The following is a 13,817-nucleotide window of genomic DNA, read 5'->3' on the forward strand; positions in this document are numbered from 1 at the left end:
ACAGTTTATGTGAAATTCTAAAGATAGTTCTGTGATGAAAACTAAGCTAAGATCGTAATTAATTTATATCAGAGATAAGCGTGGGCTTACAGGGGTAAAGGACAGGCTTACATTTGGCCTGACTCACAAGAGGGGATCTCCAGGATCCACAACAATGGAGAAAGCATACAGTTGCTTCTTGAAAGTCTAGTGTAAGTCAACCTCCTACAACAGTGGTGCTAGGCTTATGACCAGTCAGAATATCTTATTAACATCCTCCTCCCTTACAGGGTGAGACAAATTAAGTCCAAGCTGTGGCCTAGAGAAATGGGGAAGTTAAATTCCCATTAAGAAGTCAACCCATCTTATAGACTCTAATACTAAGGAGTCAAACTATCTTATACTAAGGCCTATAGAGTGAGATTTTACTCTAATCCATAATTACTTGATTCCAGTGAGTTACTACAATTCTTCATTAATAAATGATATAAAATAAAATGGGGTATCAATTTCCAATTTGACATTTCCTCTCTGATTCTATGGAGCCATATCTCTGTTGTATCACCACCTACAAACCAAACTGACATGATCAGGCTTGATCAGCATCCATTAGAATTAAATTAGTAATGGGGCAAGGGAAAGTAATAATTATAGGGTTCAGTATTTCATACAAGGTCAACCATGAGAAGCTTGATTATTACTGGTGCTGGTTGACTATTACAAATGGCCTAGCAAAAGATGATAAGCTTCTCATGCTTTCTTCATCTGCATGTTGTGGTAGCTAGATAGGAACAGACTCACATGATTCAAAAGTGCTATAGTGCTTCAGACTAAAGCCTTGCTACCTATGGTCAGTCCATTGACAAAAATTCATTGGAGGCAATCCCCTACATTAAGCTAGCCTCACAGAGAAAATAGCACAAGGGAAATTACATATCTTCCAGGTGATACAATGATTGTCCCCAGTAGCCCACTCCCAATGGACATTTAATCTCCAGTTAAGTTTCAGATGTCTCAGATATTCATGTGGCCCCTGGAAATAACTTCTTATGGTGCCATTCTGAAGTGGTTCTAAGCTGATGACAGCTCTGTAGGTGGGTCTTCTAAGAAGAGCTGGTCACCTACAGAGGCTCCTAGGTGTTTCTGCTATAACCCTTTTACAAAATAGATCTTAATAAAATTTAATAACTAGTTGAGATGGTGAACAATAGAACATCAAATTAGGAACTGACACCTGAAACTTCAGAGAATTTAAGTCCTATGTGTCTCTGGCTGTTTTTCTATCTATCAATATCAAAAGAAATTCATGAAGGCCTGACATAAATTGGGCCCTTCATGTTTCAATCTTTATTTCAGAATGAAAACTCATAAAAAGAAAAAAATTAAGCCTTTAAAAATAGAAAATAGGCCAATAGGCCAATGTATATCCCATGAAAGGCATTGTATTTGGGAATCAATGGTGTGCACACACATATATTGTTGCTCCTCAAAATTGTATGCTCCATTTAATTTCTTTTTTTTTCCAACTTAATTGTAATTTTTTTGGTTACTTTAAGTTCTGAACTGTCTCCTTCCTTCTGTCCCCTCCCAGCATCTTCCTTAACAGGTCCTTTGTAGTTTATTTCACTATTTATAATACTCAGAATAGCTTTGTCATTCACAGTTATTCTTTGAACAATATTCCTATTGCAATGTGCAGCATTCTCTTGGTCCTGCTCATTTCACTCTTTAGTATTTGATACAAGTCTTTCCAGGTTTTTCTAAAATCAATCTGGTCATCATTTCTTACAGCACAGTAGTATTCCATCATAACCATATACCACAGTTTGTCTAGCCATTCCCCAACTGATGGGCATCCCCTCAATTTCCAGTTCTTTGTCACCACAAAGAGAGATGCCATAAATATTTTAGAATATGCAGGTTATTTTCCTTTTTCCCTGATCACCTTGGTAAAAAGACCTAATAGAGGTATTGCTGGGTCAAATGGTATACACAGTTTTATAACTCTTTGGGCCTAATTCCAGATTGTTCTCCAAAATGGTTGGATCAGTTCACAATTCCACGGACATCCCCTCCAACATTTGTCATTTTTCTCTTTTATCATTTTAGCCAATATGATAGGTGTGAGATATCTCAAAGTTGTTTTAGTTTGCATTTCTGTAATCAATAATGATTTAGAGCATTGACCTACTCCCACTTCTAAGCCTTGACCTAATCTTAAAAAATGGTCAATATCTTATCTAAACTTATTTCAACCATTCTCTGCAACACCTACAACCACTCTGCTTCCAACTCTGACCCCACTTATACTAACCCCATTTGGGATGCTTCTGGTTTTGATTCCTTCATCCAAAAATTTCCTGTTCATATACTTTGACCATTTATCAATAGGGGAATAACTTATATTCTTATAAATTTAACAAAATTCTTTTTATATTTGAGATATGAGACCTTTGTCTAAGAAACTGTCTATAAATTCCTCCCTCCCCCAATTTTCTGCTTTCCTTCTAATCTTGGCTGCATTGGTTTTATTTGTATAAAACCTGTTTAATTTAATGTAATTTTTATAACTCACAATGCTCTCTATCTCCTGTTTATTCATAAATTCTTCTTCTATCCATAAGTCTGATAGTAAAAAGTTTCATGTTCTTCTAATTTACTTATGATACTTAAATATATATACTTTATATTTAGATATACTTTATGTCTAAGTCATATATCCATTTTGACCTTATCTTGGTAAATGGTGTCAGATATTGGTCTAGTTTTCTCGACAATTTTTTTTCTTACCAAATAGTGAATTCTTATCCCAAAAGCTTAAATCTTTACATTTGTCAAACACAAGGTTGCTATAGTCATTTAGTACCGTGTATTGTATGTCTACTCTGTTCCACTGACAACACCTTTTTATTTCTTAACTAATACCAGATAGTTTTGATAATTACCACTTTATAATACAGTTTAAGATCTAAACTGCTAAACTTCCTTCCTTTGCATTTTTTCATTAATTCTTTTGATATTCTTGACTTTTTGTTTTTCCAAATGAATTTTATTATTTTTTTCTAGCTCAAATAATTTTTGGTAATTTAATTAGGATGGCATTGAATAAACAGATTAGTTTAGGTAATATTGGGGTTTTTTTATTATATTGGCTCTGCCCACCCATGAATAATTAATATTTCTCCAATTATTTAAATCTGACTTTATTTGTATAAAAAGTGCTTTATACATGTAGTTCCTGCATTTTTCGTGGAAGATATACTCCCAGGTATTTTATGCTATCTATGGTTATTTTAAATGGGCTATCTCTCACTATTTCTTCTTGCAGGATTTGGTTGGTGATAAATAGAAATGTTAATGATTTATGTGGGTTTGCTTTATATCCTACTACTCTGCTAAAATTAACTGTTCTAACTAGCTTTTTTAGTCGAATCTCTAGAATTTTCCAAGTACATCATATCATTTGCAAAAAGATAACTTTATTACTTCATTGCCCATTCTGATTCCTTCAACTTCTTTTTCTTCTCTTATTGCTATTGCTACCATTTCTAGTACAATATTGAATAATACTGATGATAATGGGCATCCTTGTTTCACTCCTGGTCTTGTTGGGAAGGTTCTAGCTTATCCCCATTACAAACAATCCTTGATGATTTTAGGTAAATGCTTATTTTAAGGAAAAATCCATTTGTACCTATGCTTTCAAGTGTTTTTAATAGGAATGAGTGTTATATTTTTTCAAAAGCTTTTTCTGCATCTATTGATATCATCATATGACTTTTGTTACTTTTGTTACTGATGTAATCAATTATGTTAATAGTTAGATTTATGTTAAACCATCCCTGCATTCCTGGTATAAATCCCACTTGGTTACAACATATAACCTTTGTAGCATGCTCCATTTAATTTTTTTAAAATTTGCGTTCATTTTTATTCTTTCATTTTTATCTAAATCTCATTCCAACTCATTTCCCCCTCAGGAGGATATTTTGATTATATTAACATGATGAAAGGATGTTGTAGTATCAATCTACTATAAACTAAACACCCTATCAGTTGTAAGTCCTCACCTTGGCAAGTCACTTAACTTGTGCCTCAGTTTCCTTATCTGTAAAATGGGGATAACAAATGAATAATTATAAAGCATTTAGCACAGAGCCTGGCACAAAATAAGCACTATATGTTAGCTATTATTATCATCATCATAAGCATTTTGATGCAAAACAGAGAACTGAGCACACAAAGTATAGACCAGTGGTGTTAATCTCAAATAGAAACAGGTTGACCAGTCTGCTTCTTGTTGACTCTGACCTCTTAATCTTTGAACCAATGCTCACCAGCTGAAGGTTGGTACTCCTCTGCCTCAACCAACATCTCCAGACTTGGCTCCTCCCTCTTTGACGCTGTAATACACTATTTGGAATAGATGCCCCAGAGAAGCAATTAAAAAGGAAAAAAAAACAGGTTTTTGCAAAGCAAAATAAAAAACACTCTGAATGCTTGAGGGTTAGGGAATAACCGAGCAAACTGATACATCTATCACCTGTAATTCAAATGGCAATTTAAAATGATTCCTCACTATAGTAGTACTATACTACCATGTACTACTCAGTTAAAAGTCAACAATAGGGTTTATCTCTTATGTTTATTACAGTGAAAAATTAGGCATCATTATATACTTGCCCTTATCAATGGAATTTGCTATGTGAAGGATCACAAAAAGAGAGATCAGCATCAATATTGTTCCTTAGTCTTGTTTGATTTCAGATATGAGTCATAGTCAACAGCCAGTCATACAGAGAGGCTCCTCATGAGCCACAGGGTATCACAACTAGGCTCAGATATATACTACAGAGTTTGACAACACGCTATCAGAAGGGCTGATAAGATCTTGTGATCCAGCCAGGATCTCTTAAGAGGATTTTGCTATTCTTTTCTCCCAAAGAGAGTCATCATCATTATTATTTTCTAATTTAAAACAAAATATAACCCCTTAAATATTTAACAGTTGTCAAACATTTTTGTCACATTCTTTTAAGAGTTCAATTCATAACAGAATCCAGAAAAAAAGGGAAATTAAGTTTTAAAGACGTGGCATTTTTTTACTTGTCACATCTTAATCTAGTATGGAGTGATCATACTCACAATAGTTTATATAGTATTTACCACATGCCAGGCTTTTTTCTTGGTTTGTGAAGCTTAATCTAAAGAGTTTCGGACTCATGCCATATGTAATACTTTAAAATGTTTAGGTTTTGATTTTTTAGTTGTAATTTGAATTTCTGAGATGAATCAGCAAATTTGTCAGTTTCAATGCCAATTTTTTTAAAAGTACTCTTTAAGTGGCCTAGCATTTTGTCCAAGTGAATTCCTATAAGGTCTGAACATTACAATGCCCATCCTCTGTAAAAGGAACTGGGTTAAGCTTTTCATAACTTTGTGCTTCTCACAACAACCTTGGGAGATAGATGCAAATATTTCATCTCATTGTAACTGAGATCACACTATATCTTAGTTTCAGAAGGCAAATTTCTACAAAATTAATTCTTGATTTATTATTACTAATAGCAATATTTAAATCTCATTTTTTCCAAGAGTCTACTGTTTTCAGTTAGCTCATGTTAAAAAAAGAAATCATGGTGGCACTCCAAGCCTTCCACAACTGTTTCTTTATTTCTTTCAATCACCCAAAGAACCAAATCAATTCCTTTTATTTTCCTAACTTAACCTTACCAGTGTGCCTTGAGAGAGAGAATAAAGGGCACATCTCCCCTTACACAAAGGTTTTTTGGTCATAACCAATGCGGGAAAAACTACTTAATAAATTTCTTTTGCAAAGGCCTTTAACATAACTATTTAAACCAGACCAAAGGAACAATATTTTCTCTCAATCAGTTAATTTATATGTATTTGTTAAGCTTTCACTCACCCCTTCAAGGATTCACGAAATTTCTTTTGTAACCTCATATTGATTGAAGAGGGGAGACAGGCAGTATTTTTCAAAGAGCCATTTCTCTAAATTCCTCAAATCTTCTTTTTAAACTTCAGTGGGATAAAAACCTTTCCTCAAATCTCCTTTTTCGAAACTCTTTCCTCTCAAATCCTCCATTCACATTATATCGGGAAAAACGGAATCCAGCTTTTCTTGAACTCTATTCTTCTCTCAGTCCTACTTACTTAAACTTTCTTCTTTCCTTATATCCAAAACTGTCGATAGATTAATCTTCACTCTAGTGAATTTTCCTTCACAATTTCATACTTTTTTAAATACACAAAACCAATTGATTGCACTGTTACATTTATTATGTACATTGATTTGTGTGTGTGTGTGTGTGTGTGTGTGTGTATGTGTGCCTGTGTGTCCTTAAAGGCTTACAAGTGCATAGCTCATTCCAGTTTCTTTGATGCCCTTGGTCAATTAGAGTTGGTCATAATTTCATAGCTTTTCTAATCAAATAAGCCCAAATACAGCTCACTCAGAAAGTTTAAGGTCCCTCATTGTAGAGTGTCACAGATTTCAGTAAGCAGGACAACTTTGGAGAACAAATCATCTACTTCCTTCTCAAAGGTAACCTTTTGGTGCTAGAGAAGCATTCATCCACCTATTTCACAAAGGAGTTTACTTGGCAATGACCAGAGGGCTTGGCCAGAGCCCAATAATGGCACGGGGCCTCACAGATATTGGTACCTTGAAAGGTATCCTCCTCTCCCTCCTCCTCTCACAACAGAAAGTTATTATGACTCTCTACAATTTTCTTCATATTTTAAGTGTTTCCTATTCTCTGTTTGTAGTTTAATAGCATCACATAAAAACAACATTCATTTGGGTGTTGGAACTTAAATGTGTAAAGAAACTTTTAAGCACTTTTTCCTTGACTGTGAATGGTCTTCGCTGCCAATTGCCTCTTCCTTTTTACAAAGTTTGTGATATTTTCCAATACTGTAGGTTGTTAAGTTATTGCATCTAATTAAGCAGTTAAAAGTTTTGTTTGTCTCTCATCAAAGATGAGTTAATTTTCTAATGATTTTAAATGAACAAATCCTTATCACACTAATTTAATTTTGGATTCAATGAAATCAAGTACAACATAATCACTAATGGTAACAATTTAAAATCTCAATTTTCACAAGGGCAATTAACTGCCAGGATCTCAAATTTTGGGGCCCACTGTTATCGATTAGCCTATACTTTAATTTAAAAAATAAATTAACATGTTGAAAAGTGATGATGAGACTAAAATTGGTGGAATGTAATTGTGAGCATCATATTGGTTCAATTAAATAGAAATTAAACTACCTTTTACAAATTCTTTGATGTTTGAAGAGACTGATATAGCCTTCCTTAGTGACTTTTTACCACTTTCACTAACTCTTTGATAGCAAAGCAGATTATTATCCTATTAGATCTATAATAAAATTTGCCTCATTGTCAAACTGTTAATGATTTGCCTTAGAAAGATCCTTTGATTTGTGGTATAACAATTTCTTGATTTAAAGTATCTGCTTTTATTAAAACTATATTAATTAGAGTCAAAAGTAACATTAATTAGAGCTAATAGAAATTATAATACTGGGGCAGCTAGGTGGTGAAGTGAGTAGAGCACCAGCCCTGGAGTCAGGAGGACCTGAGTTCAAATCTAACCTCAGACACTTGACATGCTTACTAGCTGTGTGACCTTAGGCAAGTCACTTAACCCCAATTGCCCTGCCTTCCCCCCTCCAAAAAAAAAAAAGAAATTATACTACTGAAAAAAATTGTCTGATTGAAACTGTAATTTTCTCAAGGGCTCAGGGTATAACTCTTTCTCCATTTCCTTTCAAATCACTCAAAGGCTAAGTCCATTTCTTCTTTGTTTTTTTCCTTACTTTAGCATAGCCTTCACAGAAAACATTACATTTTATTTACTTTTCAGTTGCTTCCTAATTTTAAAAGAAGCTTCCCTCTCTCTGGGAGCACCTTGGGATTCACCTGCAGTCTGGGAGTCCCAATGTAGGGGCTGATAACAAGGCTTGCTTGGTGTCTTAGGTTGGTTGTTTAAAAGTAGTGAGCAACATAGGGGTAAAAATACATTCCAATTCTACTTACTTTTATTCTTTTGGAAACTGAAGGTGGTCTAAAATTTTCCTGTTCTACCTTTTAATAAGAAAAAAAAATCACATTTCCACCCTGCAATAAATCTGTCATTCCCTTTAAATAGTTTTTAAGGGTATCTTTTCCCTGAAAAAAAAAAAACTTTAGACTCAAATACTGACAAACTGCTTTGGTATTTTCTTTTATATATATATATATGTACATATATACATAATGTATACGTTAAACTATATATACATGTATAGATAAATACTATATATACATGTATAGATACTATATATACACTATATATATATACATATATATATATAAAGCTATATATACACACTATACACTATCAATCTATCCAGTGGATTTTTGAGTGGTTCTACTCATTGGCCTCTTCTATATATTCTACATTTTGAGTGTAATTGCCACTGTGGCATGAACAAGATGGGTAACAGTTAACACTTCAATAAATGAAGCGATTATATTTCAACAATCATTTTCCAATTATGCTCTGTTGTTGGCCTGGCTCTCCATCAAGAACTGTTTCCAGAATGGAAAATTACCAGATTGTGTAAGCCTCTGTCTCTTAATCTCGACCCCACTCTCACTTCTAACCCTGACCTAATGTTTAAACGGTCAATACCTCCATCTAAATGTATTTCAATCATTCTCTGCAACACCTACAACCACTCTGCTTCCAACTCTGACCCCACCTATACCAACCCCATTTGGGACCCCTCCGGAACCTCATTCTCTGCCTTCTTTATCTCCTTGCCCCAATCCAGGTACGCTTTTTCCTAGTATGAGTTTTAGAAGGGCATACAGCGGCTTGGGTCAGCAGAGGAGCATGGGCAAACAAGATTGTGGGCTGAGATGGAACCAGCACCTCCCTGACCCTTTAGGGTATGGGTTAAGGAAACATAAGGAGAGAAAGGAGACAGTAGGTAGCTTTGGATTCCATTATCCAGCATTACATTCCACTCCTATACATTGTGGTGGTGGAAAAAAGGCCTATCTTTATACTCGGGTTAGAAGTTATTTATTTCTATACATGTGCCCAAAGGCTTTGGCAATGAACTTCCTTAAAATTTCAATGGCCGAAGTTGCTTGTTGTTCCACCCCAGGAGAATATATGTTCAGTGAGGGCAGGAACTTTTTCTCTCTCTCTTTGTTCACCTGGTACAGTACCTGGCACAGAGTAGGTGCTTAAACAAATGCTTCTTGATTCTGTAAGGTCTCATCAATGTGTATATTTCCTCCCACAAATGCAGATCACAACCAATTCAAATCGGTCCACTTTTAAACTGTGCCTGTTAAAATTAATGTCACAGCTGGTCATGAAGATAATATCAGCAGTTTTATTGGATACTGAATTCTCTCCTAGGTAAAGTTGTTTTTTTCTTTCTAATTAAGCTCGGAGGAGTTTATCGCTCAGACGTCTTTGATCTCTTCCCTGGTACATTCCAAACGATAGAAATGTACCCAAATGTGCCCGGAACTTGGCTGCTTCACTGTCATGTGGCTGACCATATTCATGCTGGAATGGAAACTACCTACACTGTCCTCAAAAATAAAGGTAATGATAACTAACGAGTTTAGCTATTAGGTGCGATTTTGACAACAGTGATATAGTTAAGGACAAATGTGATATAGTGTTAAGAGAACTGTCAGAGGGCCTGGGTTCAAATTCTACCATGTCTAAAGCTTAGCTCTTATGTGACCCTGGAAAAGGGTCACTTAGCCCATCTGGGCCTCAGTTTCATCATTGATAAAATGAATGGGTTGGACTAGATGGCCTTTGATCCTATAGGGAAAAGGTAGCTCCATTTATTTAGTTAACTGCTAATCACAGAGATTAACTGGTAAGTGGTAGTGGGAAAGAAAGGTGAAAGTGTGAAAGGAATATGTATATACAATTGCATGGTGATACTGTTCTCACCAGAGGCAGTGTGACCTATTGCCTGGAAAGCTGGTCTTAGAGCCAGAAAGACTCAGGTTCGGTTCTTACCCCTTCTACACGCTGGCTGTGTGAATCTGGACATTTAACCTCTCAATATTCCAGGCTAATCTATATGCATAAGTGGAGCACACTGGGAGTGCTCCACCCCATAGCTCTGGACTAGACATAGAACACCACACCAATCCCTTTGCTTCTCCCAATCTTCTCTCTAAAAAAAGTGTAAGAATAGTTAACAGCCACACACACCCTTCTCAAGAGAGCCCTGCCATAATTCAAACTCCAAGCAGTGACTAGCAGGTCCAGCTGGCCTCCTCTATTCTGATTAGCAGCAGTAGCACAGAGCATTAGTGTTTGCAAAACTCTTGTGAGTTAAGGAATGACCTTCCCCGTTTCTTTCCCCATATACATGTATACAAAAAGTTAAATATCGATTCTTTAAAATAACGCAAACAGCTAAACATCTCAATATAAAATTCCTACCTTGAGATTGCAAGTGCTAGTCTTCCTGGGCCTATTGACAATAGAAGCCCATCAGGCAGGAATTATGCAAAGGGGGAAAAAAATCTTTGCATTTCCCCCTTAAAATTAGGGGATGGCAGGAAGAGGAGACCACATAACAGAAGAAGAAAATATAAACATAAATCCTTTCGTGCCCCGTAAGAGTTAAGGAGCCAACTCCAAAGGACTCACGATGGAGAATGCTATCTACATCCAGAGAAAAGAACTATGGAATCTGAACGCAGATTGAGACACACTTTATGCTTTTTCCCTTTTTTTTCCTCTATTGTTTTTGTTTTTGTTCTGGGGGGGGGGAGCGTTTTTGGTTGTTTCCTCTTTCTCATGTTTCATTCCATTGGTCATAATTCTTTACAACTTGACTAGTGTGTTATACATAGAAGATATATTGGATTCCAAGTTGTCTTGGGGAGGGAGGTGGGGGTGGGGGGGAGAAGAAAATTATGTAGAACCAAGTGTTGTAAACTAAAAATAAAAACTCTCAAAAAAAAGAGTTAAGGAGCACTGAAAAATTAACCTCTCTAGGTGACAATAATCTGACTTCCTAAGTCTGTATAACTTCCACTGACAATTTTGACCAACAGTGACACCAAAACTTTTCCCTTGGGCATTTTATTATGGAAAGAGTTTGCTTAGCATTACTGGAAACATAAATGCCTCAAACAGACAAAACCTTGGTTTTATCATGTGTGGGTGTTGCAAACTCACTTCTGGGCAAGGAAGGCCACTGGACAGAGGTCCAATTGAGAAAGGCAGGGCGAGCACGGTTCTCTACCAACAGCGTTATGAGGAAGTCTGGTTTGACTGAGAAAAAAGTGGCCGGAAAGGATACATTCTGAATTCTAGAAGAGTCACATCCTAGCAGTCTATGTTAAGAAGGCATTTCTTTGTATACAGATCTTGAAGGTCAGAAGGGAAATGAGTTGACAAGAGGAAGGTTATTGGGGGGTTACAGAGAATTATGGAAAAGAGGGGTGTGGGAGGGAAGTGTGACCTAAGCAGAGAATAGAACTCCCCAAGCCTTCAAGGTAAAGGGAGCATTGAAAAAAAGTCTTTTGACTTGGATTCAAAAGGAAAATCGGAGTCAAATTGAACAGTCTGACTTCTGCTATAGTTAAAGTTTTGGTCCAAGCAATATGATGCTTCCAGGCAATCTCGTTAACTCTCATTATGAGTAAAAATTTAGAAGGTCTACCAGGACAGAGAAACACCACAAAACGCCCAAAGGTATAATGAAACATGCAAGGCGGGTAAGGTGTAATCGAAGGATGTTGACCTAAGAGTCCCTGAACCATAGCTTAAATATCACATTCTTTCTCTGGGCCTGGGTCTCCTCATTTGTAAAATGAAAGGGTCAGACTTGATCTCTGAGGAGGTCCCTCCCAAATTTAGGGTTACGAGTCAGAAAAGAGTTTCTTCCATCAAGGAACCAGAATCCTTAGAAAACAACACTTGGGTGCCCTGCCTTATATTGAAACGTTATATTCCCCAGTCGTTAAAAGTATTTTTAAAGGCTTTCTATCGAATAAATTTTTTTTTGTTTGCAAAGCTTTTTTTAGAATTTTACTTATTTTCAGAGTATTGTGTACCTTTCTAGAAATACACAAGATGTTCATCAGGAAAAATGAAGACAATCTAGCTCTTCCAGGGGGGTGGGGGATGGGAAGAAGTGGATGGACAAGGGGAAGTAATAGGATAAGGAAGAGATAATACGACCTTTGGATTTTGAAAAATGCATGCATTTTTTCTTTGTCTCCCATCACATACAGAGGGCTACATCTTCCATGTTTCTATGCAATTCTTAGTACCCAAAACAGCACTTTTAAGCTGTTTTTGAGGGAGTGTGCTGGGAGAACTTGGCAAAAATGCTGGCTTCATTCTGCCACCTTGGCCCCGGCCCCTCCAATGCAGCACCTTCAAAAATGTAATATCGAATTATCAACAGATCACTTAATAAAGGCAATGAATAAATGCACTCTTCCTTTAGAACTCTAGAAAATAAGTGGGGTTGGGGGTAAAAAAAAATAGGATGAGCAAGAAAACAGACATAATATGGGAAAACTTTATTTTTCTCTTAAAGGCTTTCATGAGGAATGGACTAAAAAAAGAGCCTTTAACCTTTTAAAAAATTAGCATGTTCAAATACATTCATTTAGAAACCTCATGATCTAACTTCACATTTCAAATGTAGAGTCAATTTAGACTATTTTAATAATGTTCTTTGAATTTTCTTTCCTATAGAGACAAAGTCTGGCTGAAAGAAATCAAATGATGCTAAAGTTGCTATAGTAGCACTACAGAAATTAAAATACCGAATAGAAATGTGGACTTAGCATATTTATGTGCATTAAAAAAACATTTCAAAAACCCAACCACCAAGGGCTTGTGCATTTTTTGAGAAGTGACATTATTTTCTGGATAGGTCAAAAGATGACTGATTATAAATGATTAATAGTGTATTAAATCTAATGGCAAATGACAGAATTCAAAGTCTGTAGATAAGATGGGGAGGCAAAATGGGTTATGATTATCACACATATAACAAGATACATCATTTTAGAAGGGTTCAGCAAATTATATTCATTAGTAGTCAAAATGTTTCTTGGATCTTCATCCAAAAACGGCAGTAATCATTATTCCACTTAGATTCTTGAACCTGCCATCCTATAGACACTCTGCCAGGTCTGTCATCTACCTCTTGCTGGTCTTACTGATCCAACCGGGCATGTTGTTGCGGGGTAGGCAAAGCCACGGCCAGATAGCATTCTACATGTCTAAGATGGGGTCATAAAAGCAACCATGATTGGAAAAGAGCAAAAGCAAGAATCAATCTTAGCACGGACGTTTAGCCATTTTCTCCACTGAGGATCTAGTCTTAGGGGATACATAAATGGCAATGCCTCTTCCTTCTTTGGGGTGCCAAAGGAAGAAAGGAAGGTGGGAAGGGATTTATTAGGCATACAGTATGTGCCAGGCACTGTGCTAAGTGCATTATAAATATCTCATTTAATTCTCCCAACTACCTTGGGAGGTAGGTGCTATTAACCATCCACATTTTATGTTTGAGGAAACTGAGGATGGCAGGTGTAGTGATTTGGATTTGCCTGAGCTAAGGAGCTAGCAAGTGATAGAGCCTGATTCCATACCCTGACTTACACCACCCTGTGATCTTGCAATAGCTGCCAACATCCTGCATGGCTCCCATAATCCTTTTGTTTTTGGTTGGTTTTTTTTTGGAGGGGGGAAGGCAGGCCAATTGGGGTTAAGTGACTTGCCCAAGGT

The 13,817-nt window shown here is 36.3% G+C and overlaps 1 protein-coding gene across 3 annotated transcripts in view; it reads left to right on the forward strand.

The window, feature by feature from the left end:
* Positions 1–13,817, forward strand: part of LOC118848627 (ceruloplasmin-like) — a 74,412-nt gene that overhangs the window by 49,369 nt on the left and 11,226 nt on the right. The window contains exons 18-19 of one of the 3 annotated variants that reach the window (XM_036757607.1): positions 9,473–9,635; positions 12,777–12,907. In XM_036757607.1, coding sequence (XP_036613502.1) covers positions 9,473–9,635; positions 12,777–12,793 — 180 coding nt within the window. In that variant the 3' untranslated portion in view covers positions 12,794–12,907. Of the gene's footprint in view, positions 1–9,472; positions 9,636–10,608; positions 10,769–12,776; positions 12,908–13,817 lie in introns of those variants that run through there. The other 2 variants (XM_036757606.1, XM_036757605.1) reach the window with 2 other exon arrangements.

The sequence above is a fragment of the Trichosurus vulpecula genome, chromosome 4 (assembly GCF_011100635.1).
Source record: "Trichosurus vulpecula isolate mTriVul1 chromosome 4, mTriVul1.pri, whole genome shotgun sequence".
Taxonomy (NCBI): Eukaryota; Metazoa; Chordata; class Mammalia; order Diprotodontia; family Phalangeridae; genus Trichosurus; species Trichosurus vulpecula.